Source organism: Camellia sinensis, chromosome 1 (genome assembly GCF_055761805.1).
Source record: "Camellia sinensis isolate YWXY chromosome 1, ASM5576180v1, whole genome shotgun sequence".
In the NCBI taxonomy this organism is placed as follows: domain Eukaryota; kingdom Viridiplantae; phylum Streptophyta; class Magnoliopsida; order Ericales; family Theaceae; genus Camellia; species Camellia sinensis.
Genome location: NC_138961.1, coordinates 138446787 through 138469445, shown reverse-complemented (window position 1 = coordinate 138469445; position 22659 = coordinate 138446787). Strand labels below are relative to the sequence as shown.

The window sequence follows — 22659 nt, the reverse complement described above, 5'->3', positions numbered from 1 at the left end:
GAAGGGATGGTAATATGGACTTTGGAAAGGAGAATATAAAAAAAAAAAAAAAAAAAATACAAATTCCTAGATTTCCAAATTGACCAACAAATCTGTGCGGCCTTGGTCAATTTCCCTAGAGTATCCTCAAAACTCCCGATTGGATTATTTTACTCCCGATTGGATTATTTTACCGTTTCACAAATTTTTTTTAACACCGCTATCTCACATACATAAAGCAACAACAAAGAGGTCCATTGGATTTGGAGGCGTCAACCATTTCATAAAAATGCATCCGCTAAAGGTTATTGCATCTACCCATTATTTAATGAAAGTGGAACATTATAAATACTCAACTACATATATATGAGCATCCTTAGCAAAATAACTGCAGCATCCTTCCAAACAACATTAAAACGTCGCACATTGCAATGTAGAACAAGAAGGCAATTACAACGATAGTAGAAAAATAAAAATAAAAATGTGGCTAGTGATACATTCATTTGCAATAGTAGAAAAAAAAAAAAAAAAAAAAAAAATCAAAACAAAAACAATTGTAGCTAGTGGTACATTCACCAAGACAAGAAGTTGTTCTAGGTGATGGGCTACATGAATTGGGACTACAACAAGTAGCTTACTGGTCAACGGTACAAGCCAGAGGACAATTGGACGTTATTCGTTCTTGAATAGTTCCAAACAATGTTCTTGATCCAGGTTCCTGCTCCAAAACTTCTTGTAATACTCTGCGTATGTAAAATTCCTGTATATCGCTCCAGTTCCATCCTCGGTGAGTTCCTTCGGTGGGCTAATCAAAGCATCATCACTCGGGCAGAGGAAGGAGGCCACTGACATCCTTGGTTTATCAGCATTGACAAGGGCTCGATGCCACACACTTCTGTATCTCCCATTACTCAGAGCCTACAATTTTAACCATTGTTGATTTTTTTTTTTTTTCTCTTTCAAGGTAAGTCAACAGAGGCAGCAATATATAATTATGTTATGAATCACAAAGCTTATGTTCTCTCAAAGAATTCATGATATGCTAATGCACATTTTCAAATTTAATTTCTTTTCCACATTTTATATCTTGGCAGCTTCACAAATTCAAAATTAAAATGAGATTGCAATGAAACACAGATTATTATTTTTATTTTTTTTTAAATAAAGTAAAGGTTACCTGCAATTGATCACCAATGTTAATGACAAAAGCATTGGGGTGGGATTTGACAGCCATCCACTTGCCGTCCTTGAGGACTTGAAGGCCTGCAACTTGAAGATCTTGAAGAAGAATTGTGAGGGCATTTGGGTCTGTATGCCCCGGCAACCCATATGTCAGCTCTGGTTCGGGACATGGTGGGTAATAGTTGACTGCCATGTGTTGTCCTTGCTCGCCCAACACGTTCTTTACATGGTCTTTGTCAAGGCCTAGGCTCTCTGCTATTAATTCCTGCAATCTGAAGCCAAGGTCCCGGACTTCTTTGCAGTAATTACTCACAATATCCCTACACACAAAATGGTATTAGATTGATTCTAGGCTATATAACTAAATACTGAATTGTGAACATGAGATTAATTTTCTTCCAATTTTACCCTACTTTGACAAAATCCAGAACTATTATCAACTAAAACAAAAACCAAAAATAAATAAGAAAATTTTCCCTAGTTTTGTCTTGTGTATTCATTTTGCCCCATTATGAAAATACAGAAATTAATTAGAACTTTTTCCTTTGATCCCAAATCTGCAAAAAAATATAATATTTTAATGTGACATAATTACTTAACATAGAAAACCCGCACAATCCAAATGTTGCAGATTTTGTCATGGAAAGTTGATTTCTTATTAGTTTACCTAAGAACTGAAAAACTTCGTATGCCACAGTACTATTTTTTTCCACTCTCTAAAATGGTCCAATGAATAAAAATTAAAAATTAACAAACAAAAAAAAAAAAAAACAGACCAACACAATCTTATCAAGGAATGCAAAAGGGAAATAATCAAACTTCGTCACAAGAAACAGAATGCTCTGTCACAAGAGCAGCTACCTTGGGCCCCATATTGTAAAGAAAAATAGTCCCAAATTACATAAACTGTTTAAAGTATTTGTAAGTTAAAAATAGGGCCAATCTAACTTATTCAAGCCCAGTCTCACTTTATCTAAACTAACAGGCCCAAATATTTTAGTTAGTGGTTATGACGATGATTTATATTATCTTTTTTGACCTTTTCAACTTGGTAAATGTTTCGGTGTGCAATGCACATCATATGTAATCTTAACATAAAATTACATAAGTTGAATAAAATCTGTGTAAGCTGTAAGCTGTAAGCTTGTGAAAACTTAAATAATTTTGTAAATTTATCCATATTTGTGTTCAACTTACCATTTTTGTGAGATCACTTATATAAGTTCGTGAAAACTTACGTAATTTTGTGTTACACCGGAGAATTTTTCTTTCAGCTTTCTCCTAAAGTTTTGTGCCTTTAGTTCAAATATCTTAACTAGGAGTGGCAGCGTATGTGCTGACCCGCCACACCCGTCCGATTCGACATAGTTTGGGTGGTTGCGTGATGTGTGGCGGGCAGATACGGGGCCAGAATTTCCATTTTGTGGGTTCGGGTCGGGTGGTAAACTGCCACTTTCAATGAATTACCCAACCCGCTTGTGCCCCACTTAATTTTCCCCATTTTTCCCTTTGTCTTGCTCCCATTTTTTTCATTTCACGTTTTGCTGCACTAGTTTTTCAACACTATCTATCTCTGTCTCTCTCTCTCTCTCTCTCTCTCTCTCAATTGAATGGAGGCGAGCGACGAACGGCGATCGGCGATAGTGGCAACGAGCAACGATCGAAGCATCGATTCAAAAGTATTCTTTTTTTCTCTTCTCTTCTCTTTGATAGATCTTCTCTTCTCAACCTTTGTTCTGTGAGTGTGTAATGTATTTTTTTTAAAAATTATTTTTTAGTAATTAGGGCTTCGGCTTGAATTTTCAATACTTAGGGTTATATTTGATTTCTAATTTCTGGGCATTTGCTCTCTCTGTCTTTTCTCTTTCTTCTATTGTCTCATGGTGGTGTTGTGATGATTAATGAAAATGTCTCACGAAGTTGAAAGCAATGCTCTCTGTTCTTTCAATGAATCAATGAAAGAAAAGTTTTTTTTTTTTTTTTTCTTCTTCTGTTGAACTGTCTGTAGTTTGTGGTGAATCCATTTTATGTGGTGAACACAAGGGCGCATGTTGAATTATATTGAAAATTTGTAAAATTTTAAACCGTTAAACCGATTCGCATTCATCCGCCAATCCGGCAAGGACAAATGCGAATTGATTTTCTCCACTCCGCCAATTTGGTGGACGGATGACGGATTGGAGGTTCTATGACCACAACGCCCACCCCTAATCTGAACTCATTCAAGCCTAATTAACTTTATTGTCTTTTTTGCCTTTTCAAACTTTGCCATAAGTTGATATGACAGTTGGCTCAGTAATTTATGTAACTGTTCCTTAGAATAGTGAAAAAAATCAGAAATTCAGGTTCGAGTCTATAGAACGATTATGGCCCTTTCATTGTGACATAACTTACTAATATCCTATCCCCCCCCCCCAAAAAATAAATAAATAAATAAATAAATAAATGCTTTGCCTAAGCTTTGCTAGAAGGGCCCAAACATTTTAGTTAGCACTGAGCAGTGTTGATCAATCACGTTCACTGTTTTGCCTCTTCAACCTTTGCCCTAAAGTTTTGCACCGTTGGTTCTAATCATACTTTGTCTTTCTAAATCTATTAAATCCTTATTGTTGCTCAGAGTTGATATTAAACCTTGTAATAATTTTTTTTTATTTTTTATTTTTGGGAGGGAGGGGGAGGGGGAGGGGGAGGGGGGAGGGGTTATCTCTTAGTGTACTTCATCCCTATGTTGTAGTTTCAACCTTTTAACGTGATATTTATTACAACTAGCTTAAATTTTATGTGATTTTTTTTTTTAAAATTTTAGATTTTATTTAGTATTGTGACTTTACATTTTTTTAATTTTTTTAATTTTTTTTAGCTTCTTGTAAATTGAATATAGTACAAAATAGTTTATCCGCCACATATCTTATTATTATTAGTAGAAAAATAATATATAAGTTTACTTTTTAGACACATTTCTAGGCTTAATGATATGTAAGTGATATGATTAGTTGATAATTAGAAAAATATGATAGAGAATTGCCTTAAATATCTTAATTAATTATCACATCATTAGGTTTGAAAAGTAAATCTCCTTAGCCTCTGTTTGGCAAGTTGATTTTCAGGCTTTTTTGGCTATTTTAGTCACAAAAAACAAAATAGGCTATTTTAGCCATAACAAACAAAACATCACATCCAACCTATAATCATTACATTCTTCTCTCACAAAAAAAGTCAAAAAAGTCAAAAAGCCAAAAAGTCCTTCCCAAACCAAGCTTTTTAGCCCAGGCTAAAATAGCCAAAAAAGCCAAAAAGCCAACCTACTTCCCAAACCAAAATAGCACTTAATTTACTCATACACAAAAATAACAAACAATTGTGTTAGGTTGATCTTAAGACAATAATTTATTTAATTTAACTCAAACCTCATGTGTTAGATTTTAATTAAAGGTCTTACTAATAAGTGTCCCTAAAACACATATAAAGGACAAAATTTAAAGAGTCTAAGACACTTTTCACTAAATTCAATACACTTTTACTAAAATTAATACATTTTTTAATAGCTTTACATATTTTCAAAATACTTTATACCCAACATTAAGCAATGCATATGGAACACTTATTACCATTTGCCTTTAATTAATATTACAACTTTATATTTTACTTGGTATGCTTTTCTTCTTGTGAATTTGCTATACAATAAAGAAACTAAGATCAAGTCTCTATCTTTCAATCTTTTTATTTGTAATAATTTATTCATATAATTTACTAACGAAAATATTAAAAATTCATAATTTATTTTATTTACTAACCAGATCAAGTTTACTTGCATATAAATTGCCCTGAATTTCACATTTCAACTTGAGAGAACTTGAGGAGGCTGTGGAACTCATCACGATTTTCATTTTGATATTCCAAACTGTTCATTTTGTACGTCTCTGAATGTATATTATGAGTAAAAAATTATATCAATCTAACAATTATAACATTTTTATGTTATCATATTTGTCTCTAAAAATTGATGATATATTTAAAAAAATATATTTGTCATTTATTTTTTTATAACCAAGTGCAATAAAATGAAAGTACTACGATTATCTGATCAAACTATTTTTTTTTAATAATTATAAATGATATATATTGAAAATCCTACAAAATAAACAATTTTAATCTTTAAAACATGTCCCACAAGTTTTTTAACGTTGAGATGTGAATATAAGATAAACAAAACCTTAATTGTATTATAATGCCTAATTAGTTGATTAGACATGTATCTTTTTATCGTAAGAAAAATTATTTCTCAGTGGCATTTGTATAAAATTATTACATATTTATGGGGAAAAATTATGATTTTAATTATTAATATTTATAAAATTTACCATTTATTTGTAATTATTTTTCTAAATACCCATTGATAAATAATTTCACCATTATTATAATTGATGGTGGTATCTTAATTTATTATTGCATTAGGTTGGGACAATAATTTATCTAAATAATTTATCTAATTTAACCTAAACGAAATTTGTGAGCCCGTTTCTTGATATTTTCCTACTATTTTAGAACAAAAATAATAATCACAATTTGTCAAAAAAAATACTAATAATCATAATTATGGGGCAATATTGATTTGGTCGGCATACAACTTTTATTTTTATTTTTTGAGTCATGTTAATAAGCTATCAAACATTTATAATTTTAATCCACTTTCTACATAGTCTAAGATATTTTAATACCAAAATATTTTAAAATATTTTTTTGAGTTCACTTGATTACCAATATATTTTTTAAAAAGTTGGTAAAAAGTTAACTTTTGACTTTTTATCAAGCTTTTTAGTTTTTTTGGAAAGTTGATAAAAAAACTGAGTTTTGACTTTTTGATTTAATATTTATTTATAATGTCAAATCAAATTAAAATGATCAAAATGCTCTTACGTAACATAAAAAATTTACTTTTTTTATTTTTTTGTCATAGGCCTCAATTTATAATTTTATACTTGCATTTTTATGACTCCTCAAATGAATTTTGTTACATTTTTTCCCTTAGATAAAAAAACGTGATTTTTACAAAACTTCCCATAACCACACTTTATGTATCGGATATATTTTTTTATACAATTTTCAATACCAAATCCTAGAGCTATTTTTTATTTTATTTATGAATGGGTCAGACATTAAAGTTAAGTTTGGGAAGACTAAATAAGTGCACTTTTTGTCTTTTTAGACTAAAAAATTGAGGTTGAAAATATGGATGTTTGGGTTAACTTTTTGACTTTTTATTGAAAAATATGTAATAAAAAATTGTAAAAATTGATTTGTAGGGAAAAATTTGAATTGGGAGTTGTGCAGCCGTAATTGTTGACTTTTGGTGAATAGTGTTAACTTTTTAACTTTTTGAGTAACTTTTTGACTTTTTGACTTTTGTGAAACATCCCAAACTTGGCCTAAGTTGGATGACCGTCCAGACTACGACATCACCCTTATCGGTGTATCAACTGCCATCTGTCCAGATGACTGACCGCATGCACACATTGTACCAGTATGAATGAGCGCAAATTCGGTACATATGACAATGCTGTTTATTTATTTGTTTATTTTTAGGCCAAGTTTGGAAAGATTTAAAAAAGTCAAAAAGTCAAAAAGTTACTCAAAAAGTTAAAAAGTTAACACTATTCACCAAAAGTCAACAATTACGGCTGCACAACTCCCAATTCAAATTTTTCCCTACAAATCAATTTTTACAATTTTTTATTACACATTTTTCAATAAAAAGTCAAAAAGTTAACCCAAACATCCATATTTTCAACCTCAATTTTTTAGTCTAAAAAGACAAAAAATGCACTTTTTTAGCCTTCCCAAACTTGACCTTAGTCTTTAGGTCTTACAATATTTTAAGAGAGAACGTGAGAGGGCATCAACCCAAGGTGGTGGGTTAGTGGGCGGTGCCGTCCTGTTGAATTGAATCGCTTCTCACTCTAGCTTGTTTATTTAAAATTAATATTTAATTTTGTACGATTACATTACGATATAATTTTATACTTGTTTATTAAACCAACAATGGTAGAGATTTTTTTTTTTTTTGAATGATTTTCATAATTTTTAAAGTGATTTACATTATTTATGTATGTGTATGATGTAAACTCTACACATATATAAATAAACTTCACACATCATAAATGATGTGAATCATTTTAAAGATTATGAAAATTTTTCAAAAAAAAAATCTCACTCATTTTCCCTGTTAACTAGAGAACGGCCTTCAAAATATTTTTTGCGATTCAGTTTAGCCGATCATCACTATTAAATATTTTAATATTCAAAGGTTTAAACCAAATTTGGTTGCAAGTTTTAAATTTGAGTAGATAAGAAAAAGTTAAAAAGTTATTTAAAAAGTTAAAAAATTAATATTATTTATCAAAAGTCAACAATTACGACTGCACAACTCTCAATTCTAATTTTTTTTTACAAATCAATTTTTACAATTTTTTAATACACATTTTTTTATAAAAAGTCAAAAAATTAACCCAAACATCTATATTTTTTTCTTAATTTTTTAGTCTAAAAAGACAAAAAGTACACTTATTTAGACACCCCAAACAACCCCTTAATATAATAAAATTGACTGTAAACAAAGGATCAAAAAAAAATTAAAAAAATAAATAAATTGAAATATCAATCATCTTGTTTGTTTTAAGTACATTTTTTACAAATCCGTTTGGCAAGAGTTTTTTGACTATTTTAGTCACAAAATATAAAATAAGCTATTTTACCCATAACAAACAAAACATCACATCTAACCCATAATCATTGTATTCTTCTCTCACAAAAAAAGTCAAAAAACTTTCTCAAACCAAGTTTTTTAACCCAGACTAAAATAGTTAAAAAGGCCAAAAAGTTAAAAAGCCAACCATTTTCCCAAACGGAGGCAAATTAGGTGCACATAACTCAGATGTATCTAAAAAGTTAAATATTCGTGAAAAAGTATTTTAAAAATTTAATAAATATATGAAACTATAAAAATGTATTAAATTTTTATATGTAATGAATTTTGTAAAGATTTTTTTCAATAATATTATACTTTTTATTTTTTATGTATATCTAGATTAGGTATATTTAAAAAATAAAAAATAAAATTCTTAAAATATTAAACAAAAAATACACAAAATAAAAAATTCAATTTGATAAAAAAATAACTCAATTTTGTGAGACCAAACAAGATAAATACAACTTTTACACATTCCAACACGTTTTTATATAATTTTGGGTTTTAAATAATGTTTATTCTCTCAGGGCATGTGCTCAACATACTTAAGAAAAAAAATTTATATTCTTTATTTCACACACATTAATACAGAATGTATAGTTATATCAAACATTTTAACATGCGTATTATACTTTTTTTTTTTTTTTTTTTTTTTTTTTTTTTTTTGCATATTTCAATACATTTTTGAACATTAATCTAACATTTTTCTATATATGAATTGTGCCTTTAGATTCTCTCAAGTTAATTATCCAACTTAAGTGAATGTTTAGGTTTGGTGAGTCTATTTTGAGGGACAATTTGGCAAGATAGTTAAAAACTAACTTTTATCTTTTAACTCATTTTAGAACACATCACTTTTCATATTTTTTACACACAAAATGATAAAAAAAAGCCAAAAACAATCAACTTTTAACAAACTTTCCAAATCACCCCGAGATTGGCCTTGGTGATCTAAATCACTTACTTTTTATGAGTCGTTGAGTAATGGAAAAGATCAAAATAATCAAATATTTGTAACTATACGTTAGAATCACATTTGTTTTAACAAATTGGATGACAATTATTCATTTTTTATAATATAAATATAATTTAAACAAATAACTATCGATATTCAATCACCTTAACTTTTTGTAAAAATATTCTATTCGATAAGTCGTAAAAAGTGAATTATTTACATTATTAATATTAATCTCAATATAGGCTCTCCAAACCCAAACACTCCCTTAAGATGGTCAAATTGAGATAATGCAAAGGGAAATTTGGCCAAGGAAAATGAGCTGTAGCTCGAAAATCTTGGCTCGAAATTGACTCTAATGTCGTTTTGGGCGTTTTGGATGGTCTGAAATAGAGGAGAAAGAGAGGAAGAAGAGAGGAGAAGAGAAAGAAGAGGTGAAGAGGGAATGGAGAGAAGAGAGGGCCTCTCCGCTTCTGCCGTCGGCCGAGCCCCTCTGCTTCGTCGCAGCACCAACGATCGTTGCAGCACCACCGTCATTGCCTCCGGTCCCGTCGAGCCCCTTCCCTTCGTCGCAGCACCACTGTCGTCGGCCGAGCCCCTCCCCTTCCTCCTTCCTCCTCCTCCTTCCTTCTCTTCTCCCCTTGTGATTATGCCCCCTCCAGTCATCCTCCTCCTCCTCTTCCTCCTCCTTCATTCTCTTCTCCTTCTCTGCTTCAGAAATTGGATTCGAGCCAATTTCGAGCTCGACAATTCGAGCTACGTAGCAGTTCCGTTTGGCCAAAACCTCTCTATTAAGCCATTCTTTAGTAAAAAAGACAGTCTAATTTATTTAGTTTCTTAAACCCCCTAAGGAGGAGGCGCATAATTGAGTAAAGGACAGAATAAAATTTCTATTTTCTTTGTCTGGACAATATTACCCATGCATTTATATATATATATATATATATATCATAGATTTGAAATTTGAATCAACAAGGATTTCTTTGTAATTATCCAATAAATCCTTCTTTGTTTGGGATTTGATAGTGCTATTAAATAACTTTTGAAAGTCTCAAAATTTGTGGTCTTCTTCATTTATCAATCATCGAATGCAAAGCTCGCTAGCCATAATTTAATTGTCTAGATTTGAAGATATAGATAAGAAGATAAGGTAATCATTGTTTGTTTCTTCTAATGTACCTTAAACTAGGTTGCGCTAACATCATTGTTTATCAATTCAACAATTTTCTACTTTTATTTTATTTTACAAGTTTAGAAATGTTGTGTATCTGTATTTTTTGTTCGTTCATCTAATTTGTACTCTGTTTTTTGTAAATTAAAATTTTAGTCTGGTTAATGACAATAAACTTTGATGGCTGATATGCTTAAAGACAATAAATTTTACTGTGAAACATAGTGAGTGTTTGGGAAGTGGGTTTTTATGTAAGTTTTTTTAGTTGTAGGATATTATTGGAAATTTTTTTTTTGGTGTTTGGAAAGATAGTTGGGTTTTTTTGTGGTTGAATGTGATGTTTGTGAGAGAAAAAATGAAATGAATATGAGGTTAAATGTGATATTTTGTTTGGATTTGTTTTTTTAGTTTTACAAAAAGTTTGTCTTTCAGTGGAAAAAAAAAAAAAAAAAAAACGCAACACAAACTTCTCAAACACCACCGTAAATTTTTACTTTGAATAATACTGCGATTTCACTTACTCTAGTAATGACAGAATAAATTTTCATATATTCTTCATTTATCAATCACCGAAGACAAAGCTCGCTAGCCATAATTTAATTGTCTGGGCTCGAAGAAATAGATAAGCAGGGAAGGTAATCATTTTTTGTTTCTTCTAATGTACCTAAACTAGGTTGTGCTAACATCATTGTGTATCAATTCAACAATTTTCCACTTTTATTTTATTTTACAAGTTTAGATATGTTGTGTATCTGTATTTTTCTTTCGTTTATTTAATATGTACTCTATTTTTTATAAAGTAAAATTTTACTCTGGTTAATGACAATAAACTTTGATAGTTGATAACGATATTAAATTTTATTGTGAAACATAGTAAAATTTTATTTTGAATGATGCTACGATTTTGCCTACTCTAGTAATGATAGAATAAATTTTACTGTGAAACATAATAAAATTTTATTGTCTATGTCAATTTCGATGTTTTTTTTTTTTTAAAGAATTTTATACTCAACGTAAATTTTGTTTGATAGATCTTGATGATTCTAAAAATATAAATTTTATTAAAAATCAACATCTAAATCAAAAGTTATATCATTTTAAAATTTAAAACATTAAATTAGTCACTAAAAATATTTTGATAATAATGATATTTGTTGAACTTTTTAAAGGAAACTTTTATAAATTACATATATGTGTCTATGCATTTATAATTATTGTTCAGTTCCAGTTTTCAAAAAATAATTTTTAGAAAATTCTAATTTTTTATTTTTCATATTTTAATATTTTCAATGATTTTTTTTAATATTTTAAGTAATTTTTTTAAAAAAAATTTTAGGCACACTTAACATAAATACACTTTAAAAATATGATATTTGTGAAAACAATCTTTAAAAAAAAATACAAAAATTCAGCACGTTTTTCGTAATTTGGTATATTTATTAAAATAATTTTTCACATATATTTTTCTATTTAGATACATCTAAATAAGGTGCATCAAAAAAATTACTTAAAATTTAAAAAATATTCACTAAAACCAAAAAAAAAAAACACGAAAAATAAAAAAACTCAATTTTCAGAAAATTAAATTTAGAAAACTAAAACCAAACGCACTATATATTATTTTAAAATAATAAAATATAACATACGTTTATTTATTTTATTATTATTATTTTTTTAGAACATGAGTAATATTAAATTAATAAAAGACAATAAAAACATATATTTAGCCTCCGTTTGGAAAGTGGGTTGACTTTTTGATTTTTTGATTTTTTTGACTATATGAGCCTGGGCTCAAAAACTTGGTTTGGGAAAGACTTTTAACTTTTTTGATTTTTTTTAAAAGAAGAGTGTAAAGATTATGGGGTTGGATGAGATATTTTGTCTGTTATGACTCATGAGCCTATTCTGTCTTTTATGACTCATTGAGCCAAAAAAGCCCAATAAGCCCTTGCCAAACCAACCCTCAAGACCCCAAAGACTCATTCCAATCACACAACAAAACAAACAAACAACAAACAAAAAAAAAACAAAACAAAACAAAACAAAACAAACAACAAAAAAGAAATCCAAATCCAAATCCAATGGATTCCCACCCCTATCTCGTAGCATAAGGGGACTAGTCTACATATTACTGGGGGCTAGTCTACATAGGTGCATTTTACGCGTGTACCTTGTCTGACAACGTTATTCAATTTTAAATTAAAAAATATTTTAAAAATACATATTTCCACTGTACTAAAATAATAATAATTCCTTTTGCAAAATTTAATTTTTTTTATGAAATGTTTTAAAAAAATAGTTAAAAATTAATTTTTTAACATTTTTTAAAACTTTTTTCATTGTTTTGTGTGAGAAACAATGTGACTCCAAAATAAGTTAAAAACTAATTTTTGACTTTTTTAGTGTATTGTCAAAACAATCCTATAATTCATTTAATATACTTTAAAAATATTAAATTTTCAAAATTACTTTTTGATAACATTTTAAAAAAAATAACAATTCTCACAATTATATATTTTTTATTGTTAATGAATTTAAAAGAATAACAAAATAGAAAATTTATATTATTTTACTTTTTGATTTTTTAAAATGTATTAATATTTATGAAAAAATAGAATAAATGATTCAATATTTTGAGACTGATGGAGTAATTATATTAAAAAATATATTTGTTTTGGATACACAAAAAATAAGTTGTTTATTAGCTTTTATTAGTTTATTTGAATCATATCTTGTCTCTATGTTTTTTGGGTACACAAAAAATAAGTTAGTTATTAGTTTATTTATTTATTTAAATCACATCATCTCTCTTTTTTCATACATTTTTCTATAATAAATAAAAAATATTAAAAAATAAATCATGTCCAAAACAAGCCTAAATTAAAAAAAATACATTGAATTTAATGAAATGTGTTTTGTGTATTTTGTTTTTTTAAATGTTTTCTAGAGTCTAATAATTTCTTATTTTTAACCTATTTAATTAAATTAGATATATCTCATAAGTTTATATTTTTAAGGAGAATTTATTAAAAATTTCTCTTTTAAGTCTTTATATTTCACTTATATTTTTAAATTATTTTTTTGTGTATATGTGACACAATTATCAAAATATCCTTAATAATAATATGGTGAAACACACATTAATATTCACATTAACAGTGTGAATGCTTTATAATGCAAACATTCCCATTATCAAAATTTATTTAATGTGAATTTTTAAATCACCAAGTTGCTAAGAATTCACAAAAATATTTGTAAAAATAAAATTATTCATAAAATATCTTAAATATGATGATTAAAATTTAGTTGATCAAATGTCTAAAATAATGGAACTTATAAAAATAAAAAAAATATCCTATAGACTAATTAATAAGTGAAATATAAGTATAATATAAGTATATAAAGAAAAATTTATGAATAAATGTCCTCAATGTTTATTTAGGAAATGGATTGGCTTTTTAATTTTTTTTGGACTATTTTAGCCTGGAATTAAAAAGTCTTATTTGGGAAGAATGTTTAATTTTTTTGACTTTTTTAAATTTTTTGTGAGAAAAAAATATAATAATTATACGTTGGATATGATATTTTGTCTTATTAAACTAAAAGTATATTTTATATTTTTTTAAACTATTTTAGCTAAAAAAACCTGACTTTTTTCTTCCCAAATCAAGGCTAAAATATTTCTTCACGCGTGTATGGTGCTTAATGATATATGACGTCAACACGGATTTCATATATGACGTCATCTATATGCCGACAACCTGTAACCAAAATGGTTAATAATCCTTTACATGATTCGGATTCGGATTCCGATTCTGATTCTCTTTGAATAATATATATGAATAAAATAGAGATATTAATTTAATGATAAAATAATAATGAAAGTGTAAGGTTAACACATATTTTTTATTTTAAACAACAAATTCATATAATAATTGTAAATTATTAATTTTAAATTGTAATAACGTGTTAGAATCTTATGTGTAACATGTGGACGATGATTACACTTTGATAAATTTTATCAAGAAAATTTCACTAATGCCATTATTTAAATTTGTACTCTTTTTCTTCCATGATATTTGCATTTTCCAGCCATAGAGTATGTACATATATATAGAAGGTATATATAGTTTATTTTGATAAAGTAAGTTAAAAATTAATTTTATGATTTTTAAAAATATGTAAAAAAATAGAGGTGATACAATGTAACAAAATCAAAAAATTGATTTTAAACCCAAGTATTAGAATAGGCCTATATATATATATAAAGTTCCAATGAATGTATAATTGGTGTGGAGAGGTGGAGAGGTGGTGAAGGCATTGGTGGCTAGGTATGTAGAGGTGGTGACGAGGAAGAGAGGAGCTTGAGTTTGTCACCGTGGTGGCCATGGTACAAAAACGTGTAAAAGACAATGTTGGTTTACCTAATAAGGCAACATACAGTGGCGATGGTGATGGTGTCAATGTTAGTAAGAAAGGTTGTGAGTGAGTAGGGTGATATCTTGAATACACAAATGGTAGACCTCCAAATATATGGGCCTACACATCTATTTTCGCTAATCATATTACTTGTCTTATACTATTCTTTTAATAAGCACTCAGGAGGAGGAGGAGGAGGAGGAGGAGGAGTCGTCATCGTCATTCTCAAGAGAAATATCTTAAGTCTTGTTTGACAATGTTTTAACTCAAGTCATTTTAAATATATTAATTTTTTATTTTATATATTTTTCACAAAAAATAAAAAATTATTCTAAATATACTAATTATTTATTTTATATTTTAACTAATAAATTAAAAAATTATTAGAATAATATATTTTCAAACAAGACCTTAAGGGTTTCAGTTATTAAAAAATTTATGATTGAACATATAAAGGACAAAAAGGAAGGTGGAAAAAATAAAATAAAACCAAGGATAGAGTGTCTTGATATTGGTAAGAGAATAGTTGCAGACAGGCATAAATAGAATTGAAACAAGACAAAAGAAGAATAAAGAAGACAGCAGACATAAATAGAATTGACACAAGACAAAAGAAGAATAAAGAAGACATGAGAAGAGAATAGTTAATTATATCAAGACCTACCTGGTGAATATCATCTTATCTCATTACTTATTACCACATACATATTTGCTCATGATAAAAAAGTAAAATAATATTTACTAATAACTAAGAGGTTTTAGTGTAATTAAACAAAACAAAACACAAAAGACAAAAAAAATAAAAATAAAAGGGGCGAAATGTAAAAAGTTGAATTAGTGGGGGTGACGATATTGTAAAATAGAATGGGTACGATGACATCAGCAGTAGAATCTTAGATGGCGTCAGCAATTAGAGATATTTTATGTAATTATGGTTCTTGTCATCGGCGGGATATGAGGAGATGACAGACTATGCAGAAAGTCCAAAAACTCGTGACAGACACGACAAGACTCTTACAACTCTCAATTAAGATCAAATTTGACATCTACTAAATAATACAAAAAATTAAAAAGTTACTAATTTATTTAAGTTAAATCATCTTATTTAAATCACATCAACTCTCTAACACATCACATCAAACCCAACTCAAACCCAATCCATATAAGTCAATAAGTCAAAAAGTACACTTTTTTTAGAACATCTCAAACCAATCATAAGTTTTTTTTGAAGAAAAATCCATTAATTAAGGAATTATTTGAAATAATTTAAATAAATACCTCTTAATATTAAAATATTAATCTCTTATTCTATTTTTTATTGTCCTAAAATATTAATATTTTTTTAAAAAATTGAAGATAAAAATAATATGAATTTCTTATTTTACTATTCTTTTCAATTCATTAATAACATAAAAATTACAATTGACAATTAGGGTTGGTTTGTGATGTTCTAAAAAAGTACACTTTTTGACTTATTGGCTTATATGAGTTGGATTTGGGTTGGGTTTGATGTGATGTGTTAGAGAGGTGATGTGATTTAAATAAGATGATGTGACTTAAATAGGATAGTGACTTTTTGACTTTTTGTATTATTTAGATCATGCCAAACTTGACCTTAATATTTCTAAAAAAATTATACTACTAAAGAATAATTTTGAAAAATTAACTTTTTAAAATGTAATAATTATACTACTAAAAAAATTAAATTTTCCAAAAAAGACTATTATTTTGAAACAGAAAGAAGTATAATTTTTAATTATTTATAAAAAGATGTATAACAAATGTAAAATTAATATGATCCAAATATATTTATTTAATTTATGTCAAATATTGTAAGCACTATCAAACATTATTATTAACTAATGTGTTAATATATGTTATGTTATTATTATTGATCTCAATCATTATACAAATTATAAATATTAAATTTTTTTAAAATTATGTCACATTATCTATTGATAAACTAATTAATCGTTTAATTGATACATATTCCATTATTAATTAAAAATAGAGAGAGCACCGCACCGTTTCAAATTCGAAGAAACCAATAAGGCTCAAAACGCTTGCTTTTACTTTTTAATCCATTTTAAATCATATTATTTCTCATATTTTTTATCCAAAAAAAATAAAATAAATTAAAAAAGTCAAAAAAAATTAGGCTGTGTTTGGTTGTGCTTTTGAAACGTGATTCTACACCTGTGTTTTAGTATGATGTTTGTTTAGGATTTTGTAATCACGTTTCAAAAGCTCTGCTGAGAGCTCTGTACCAAATCTGTCTCAGCCGCTCTTTTGCTCTGTTTTTTTTTTCAAAATTTTTGCTAAGGGGACGTCCGGCCGGTTGACCGGCCGGCTGTCCGGAACAGTAAATTTTTTTTTTTTTTTTTTTTGCAATTGATTTATATAATCGGAAAAAATATTTTCTGAAATTTTTTTAATTTTTTATGTGCTTTAAAATAATTTTGAATTGTATGTTTAGTTATGAGTTGTAAATTTTTGTATCACATATCAAATGTCACATCAATAATTCCCCACTCAAATCAAATCTCTTTTCCAAAACTATTTTCAAAACTCTTTACCAAACAAATTTTCTACACTCAAATCATAACTCCACAACACACAAACTCAAAATACAACTCATACTCTCAAATCACATTTATAAAACTCTACCAAACGCTACCTTAATTTTTACCAAATTTTTAAAACACTTTTCAACGGCTCTTTTAAAGAGGTGCACCGCTTTGTCCAAGAATTGACACGCAAACAGAGAGGAGGTGGCCCAAATGCAAAAAGTGTTCGATTGTACGATTTTATTTTTTTTTCAAAAATATTAGAGGTTTTAAAAATTTTGACATGATTTGGCAATTGGATTTAGATAGATTTGTGATTATTTTAGTCACAAAAGATAGAATAAGTTATTTTAATTATAATTAATAAAATATTACATTTAATTCATAATTATTATACTCTTCTCTCACAAAAAAATTTAAAAAGTCAAAAAAATCAAAGGGTTCGTTTGGTTTGCATTTCTGAAAAATTTTTGGGAAATTTTCTCAATAAATAAGTTTTTAAAAGTAATCAAACCAAACAAATTTTCCCAAAAAAATTTCTCAAAACTTGTAAACCAAACAAGTTTTCCAAACAAATCTCTCTCTCACACACATCAAATCAATCACTTTTTCCAAAACTCTCTCTCAAAATAATTTTCCAAAATATCTTTTGAAAAAAACCAAACCAAACAACTTTTCGTACTTTTTATCTCTAAAACACATCTCTCAAACACAAACCAAACATACCCAAAAAATCCTTCCCAAACCAAGCTTTTTAACTCAGGCTAAAATAATAAAAAAAAAATCTAAAAGTCAACTCACTTTCCAAACGACACCAAATGTTTCATATGAGTACCATATGAGTATGAGATCTACATAGAATTCATATTGTATGAATCTTACATTATGTGAGATATTTAATAAAATTTTTGATAAAATTTTTAAAATTTCTAACATAATTTTCTTGTTTTTAAGTTCAAAAATATTTAAGAGTTTTAAAACCAGAGTTCTAAAGAAATTTTAATGGATGAAACTCATCCATTAATTTGATATTTTAGCCTCTCTATTTTTTGCTTGTCATATCGTTAGAACTCTTGTTAAAGCTCTCTCCCTAAAACTCTATATCATCACTCATTTTTGTTTGATTAATGCTTTGGGAACATTAAAAATGGAGCACTAAGAGAGCACTAATAAAGTGACTCTCTCTTTGATGTGATGGTTGTCTTTTTTTTTTCTTTTTTCTTTTATTTTTTATATTTTTCAATTCATTAGAGCTATTAGTAATGAGATTTTTTAATGGTCTGTATCATTGCTGTTTTTGTTTTTCTAAGTTGTTTGAGAGGATCTAATATACAATAAAATAAAAAAATATATAACTTAAAAAAGATTAAAAAATAAAAATATACACTTATAATTTCAAATCGAAGGTCTTGGTTGAGACCAAACTATTTTACTAACTTTTTAAATTTTTTATAAAAAAATAAAGAGAATAATGTAATAATTTATAGTGACTTTTTGACTAAAATTAAAAATTGCCAAACAAGACTTTAAAACACCTAATATTGACATCTTTTTAATTTTTTAATAATTATTATTTTTAATTAGTCACCATAGCCTATGAGTAGACATAGGGAATATTTCTATAAGTATTGTTTAATATTAAAATTTAAGTAAAAAATACTTTAAAAATATTTAAAAATATATTAATTTTAATAAAAATATATTGAATTAAGTGAAAAAGTCTCATACTTTTCAATTTTAACGTTCTATTATCTTATATAAAAATTTGAAATTATATGTATACTAGAATGATGTTTTGTAGTAATCTACAATTCCTTCTTTCTTTCCTTTGTGTGTGTGTGTGTGTGTGTTTTTTTTTTTTTTTTTAATTATTTTTGGTTATAAGGAGAATTAGATTCTTTCTATCCTTTTTTTTTTTTAAAAAAAAAATATTTATGGTTATAAGGAGAATTATATTAAAACTTATTTTGAAAAGTGATTTTTTTTTATTGACTTCTTTTGAAAAAACGTGCAAAAAAAAATAAAAATAAAATTTTGTGATCCAAATTAATAAATCAATAAGTCAATAAATTAATTTTTTTCTTAGTTACCGAAATAGACCTAAAAGTAGACAACTATAGTTCTACAACACATCTGGAACAATCAATTTCAACCTTCAACTCAAGTAAGAGAGCCAACTATAGAAAGGAATAAACTCAATATAATGAAAACTCTAAGGGTGTGTTTGATTGGACGAACTGAATAAGGAGAGATTATAATTTATCGGACTTGATTTCTAGGACTGTGAATCTTTCGAATTATTTAGTTGGATTGAATATGTATCATGTGTTTGTTTGTCCATGGGATTAGATGTGAGGAAAGAAATATTTTTAGTGAATTCAACGTTTGGTTGGACGGACTAGATAGGATAAATGAACCAAATATTATTTTATCATTTTTCAATTATTTACTAAATAATAGCAATATTAAACATATCTTGATATTTTAATTATTTTTAGTTAGATTAAATAAAAATTTATTTTATTTTATTTTATTTTTTACATAATTAAATATATTTATTTTTATAAATAAAATAAATAAAATATCAATAAAAATATATGTTATTTTTTTAATTAAAATTTTAAATAAATTTGTTTTTTAAAAAAATAATAATTAAACAATGAAATTAAATAAAACATCTATTAACATTTAAATCATGAAATTAAATAAAATATAAACAAAATTTTAAAATAAAACATCAATAAAATATCTATAAAAAATTATTTAAAAAAATTAAATAAATAAAACATCAATAAAAAGTTAAATAAAATTATTTTATTTTTAAATTGAGACATTTAAATTTTATTGAATTTTTCTAAATATAATACATAATTAAATAGTAGAGGGTCAAAATGGTCATTTTACCACATAATCCCAATAGTAAATAATCCCCCAAAACGGTCCCACACCCCTCTTGGGATAGTATAATCCCTCATATGGAGGATAAGGAGTCCGGTCAGACTCCATGTTCGGCAGACTAAAAAAAAAACAAATGATGGATTACTCACTTCTTTGGATAAACAATCCGAATAATGAATAGTCCCTTCCTAATCCCCCAATCAAACACACCCTAATAGTATGAGAGAAATAATCAATTTATACTTTTGACAAAGATTGATCACCTAATAAGATGTTAGAACATGTTAAAAAATTAATAGAATTATTATAGCAACTTGATGCCGCTCTATCGATTATAATTACTTGAACTACATAGGGACGACCTTATTATCTACTAATATAAATTTTATCAAGTAATGTTTTGAGAAGTTAATAAAAAATTGACTTTTTATTTTTTTTGATTTATTGTCTTTTGTGAATAAAACAAATATGAGAAATGATGTGATCCAAAATAGATAAAAAGTTAAAAATTAACTTTTTATTTTGTTCCCAAAGCAAAAATATTAAAAGATTGAAAAGTTAAAAAAAATAATTTTAAATTAATTAAAATATAAAACACACAAATATAATTATATATATATATATATATATATATCAATTATTTTTTACATGAGTTTGAAATTATTTTCATTACTTCTTATTTTTTTATTATTTATATTACCCCTTTTATTTGTTGACTCGGAAAAGCCGGATATATGGGTCAATGTAAGATATTGCTACACAAAAGACAAAATAAAATAAACAAAGGCATAATGAGAAAAGTTAATAAAATGATCTCAAAAGACAAAAAGGGGCCTTCCCAACCCCCCCCCCCCAAAAAAAAATCAAAAGTGGAAAAATGAGGTCCACAAGACAATTGGGAAAATGGGTTTATAGCTAAAAGCAATAATGATTCAAACTCTTACAAAATATTACTTTCACAATCTTTATTCACTTGTAATTAGTTCAAGTACAAAAGAAAAAAACAAAAAATATAAATATTTCATTGATCCACACCACTATGAGAGCAATAGGATCTCTCCAAAAGGAATTCCAAATTATCATAATTTTGGGGGTATTGTTAGAAATTCCTCATAATGAATCCAACTGTTGGTTACATAGAAAGTTATGCACTGCCCTAAAATGATTTCCTAGAGAAACAACCTCAAGACTTTCAAAATTTCTAAGCTATTGACAATTGTGGAAGAGTTTAGTAATCATTCTTATGCTGGTCCCCCTTAAAAAGAAACTTTCTAATTGGCCCACATATAATATTTTACAACAAAGAGATACAGAAAAGAAACTCTCTTCTCTGACAGGTCACGTAACCTAAAAATTGGCGATTGCATGTGAGATATAAGACAAAATATTCTTCCACCCATGTATTCTCAAAATGATTAAAGGGTATACATGTACCAATTTAACCTAGTGGTATTATTTCGCGCCATTTTTATTTAAAAAAAGTTATTTACTTTAAAGTAATTTAAAAATTATTAAAAATATATTAAATATTAATTAATTATATATGATTAGTAATAAAATAATAGCTTATCATTTTCATAATGTGTAATAATGACTATGATTGCTTATGTAATAACTTCTGACTGATCATCTGTGGTACTAATTCGCGCCATTATTATTTTTAAAATTTAACGTAGATAAAATTAACAAAAATTCACTGTTAATAAGTCAAATAAATTTTTGATTTGTGTATGAAAATTGAGAAAGATAGGGAGAGAGATTTTGAAACTTACTTGAAAGAAGAAGGGTTTGAGGGCCATTCAGGAACATATTGATCTAAAGGGTAGCAATGGAGTCTGAGGTAGTCTCTCCAATTGTGAATTTTTTCTTTCTTGACATTAAAACTTGTGGAGAGTCTCATAGTCTTTGATGGGTCGTCGGAGTACAATTTCATCTTCTCCTCCAGCGGCAATTGGAAAAATTCATGTGCCACTTGTAGCATTTTCAACACCGCCTCCGTCGATACTCCATGATTTGTCACCTAAAAATTTTAAAACATATATATATATATATAAAAAAAAACCAATTAATTACATAAAATTTTATTTTATTTTTATATTTTTAAAAATAAAATTAGGGTTAAAAAACACCTGGAAGAAACCATAAATCCGACAAGCATGGCCGATTTGCTGGACTATTAATACTCGGTCGGAACAACCTAAGTCAATTATGGGTACATCTTCGCAATCTTCGACCTCGGATAGTTTCGGTCTCTCCGATTCCGGCCGGACATAACTTTCTGGGAGGCTGGAGTACCGGATTCCGGTGGAGATGACCTTCGTATCCATTGATTCTGGCGAACTATATACATATAAAGAGAGAGAGAGAGTAGACTATGACACTTGAGCAATTTCCTCGAAGGAGATCACTACCTTATGCTCAATGTGCACATATATATAAGGGTTTATCTAATGGATTTGGGTGGCTCCTGTGCGGTCAAATGACTCAAATGAATTGGTCATATTTTAAAATATATTAAATAAAATATATTTATAAATAATTAAATTAATTGAATGTTGCTTATTTTTTTATTTACTCATATTTTATATGTATAAAAATAAATAATAATTATAAAATATAAATATAATTAAATAAAATGATTAATGATATTTTATTAATTTAAATTTTATAAATATCTTATATTTAATATAATTTAAAATGTAAACTGTTAAAATTATGAAACCTCCAAGGTGCACAGTAACAG

The 22659-nt window shown here is 27.3% G+C and overlaps 1 protein-coding gene across 1 annotated transcript; it reads right to left on the bottom strand.

The window, feature by feature from the left end:
• Positions 1–321: 321 nt before the first annotated feature.
• Positions 322–22406, bottom strand: LOC114316465 (protein DOWNY MILDEW RESISTANCE 6). The gene is made up of 4 exons (XM_028263120.2): positions 22046–22406; positions 21689–21936; positions 1157–1481; positions 322–897 (listed from the first exon to the last, which is right to left on the bottom strand). Exons 1-4 carry the CDS (start codon positions 22241–22243, stop codon positions 652–654), a joined length of 1017 nt encoding a protein of 338 aa, XP_028118921.2. The 5' UTR covers positions 22244–22406; the 3' UTR covers positions 322–651.
• Positions 22407–22659: the final 253 nt, after the last annotated feature.

Bases quoted from the DNA above. Each gene is read 5' to 3' on its own strand.
- LOC114316465 (XM_028263120.2), bottom strand. From the start codon at position 22,243: ATGGATACGAAGGTCATCTCCACCGGAATCCGGTACTCCAGCCTCCCA. The intron at 21,937-22,045 runs GTGTTTTTTAAC...TAAAATTTTTAG, and splicing joins GGATTTATGGTTTCTTCCAG to GTGACAAATCATGGAGTATC. The intron at 1,482-21,688 runs GTAAGTTTCAAA...TTTTGTGTGTAG, and splicing joins TCAAACCCTTCTTCTTTCAA to GGATATTGTGAGTAATTACT.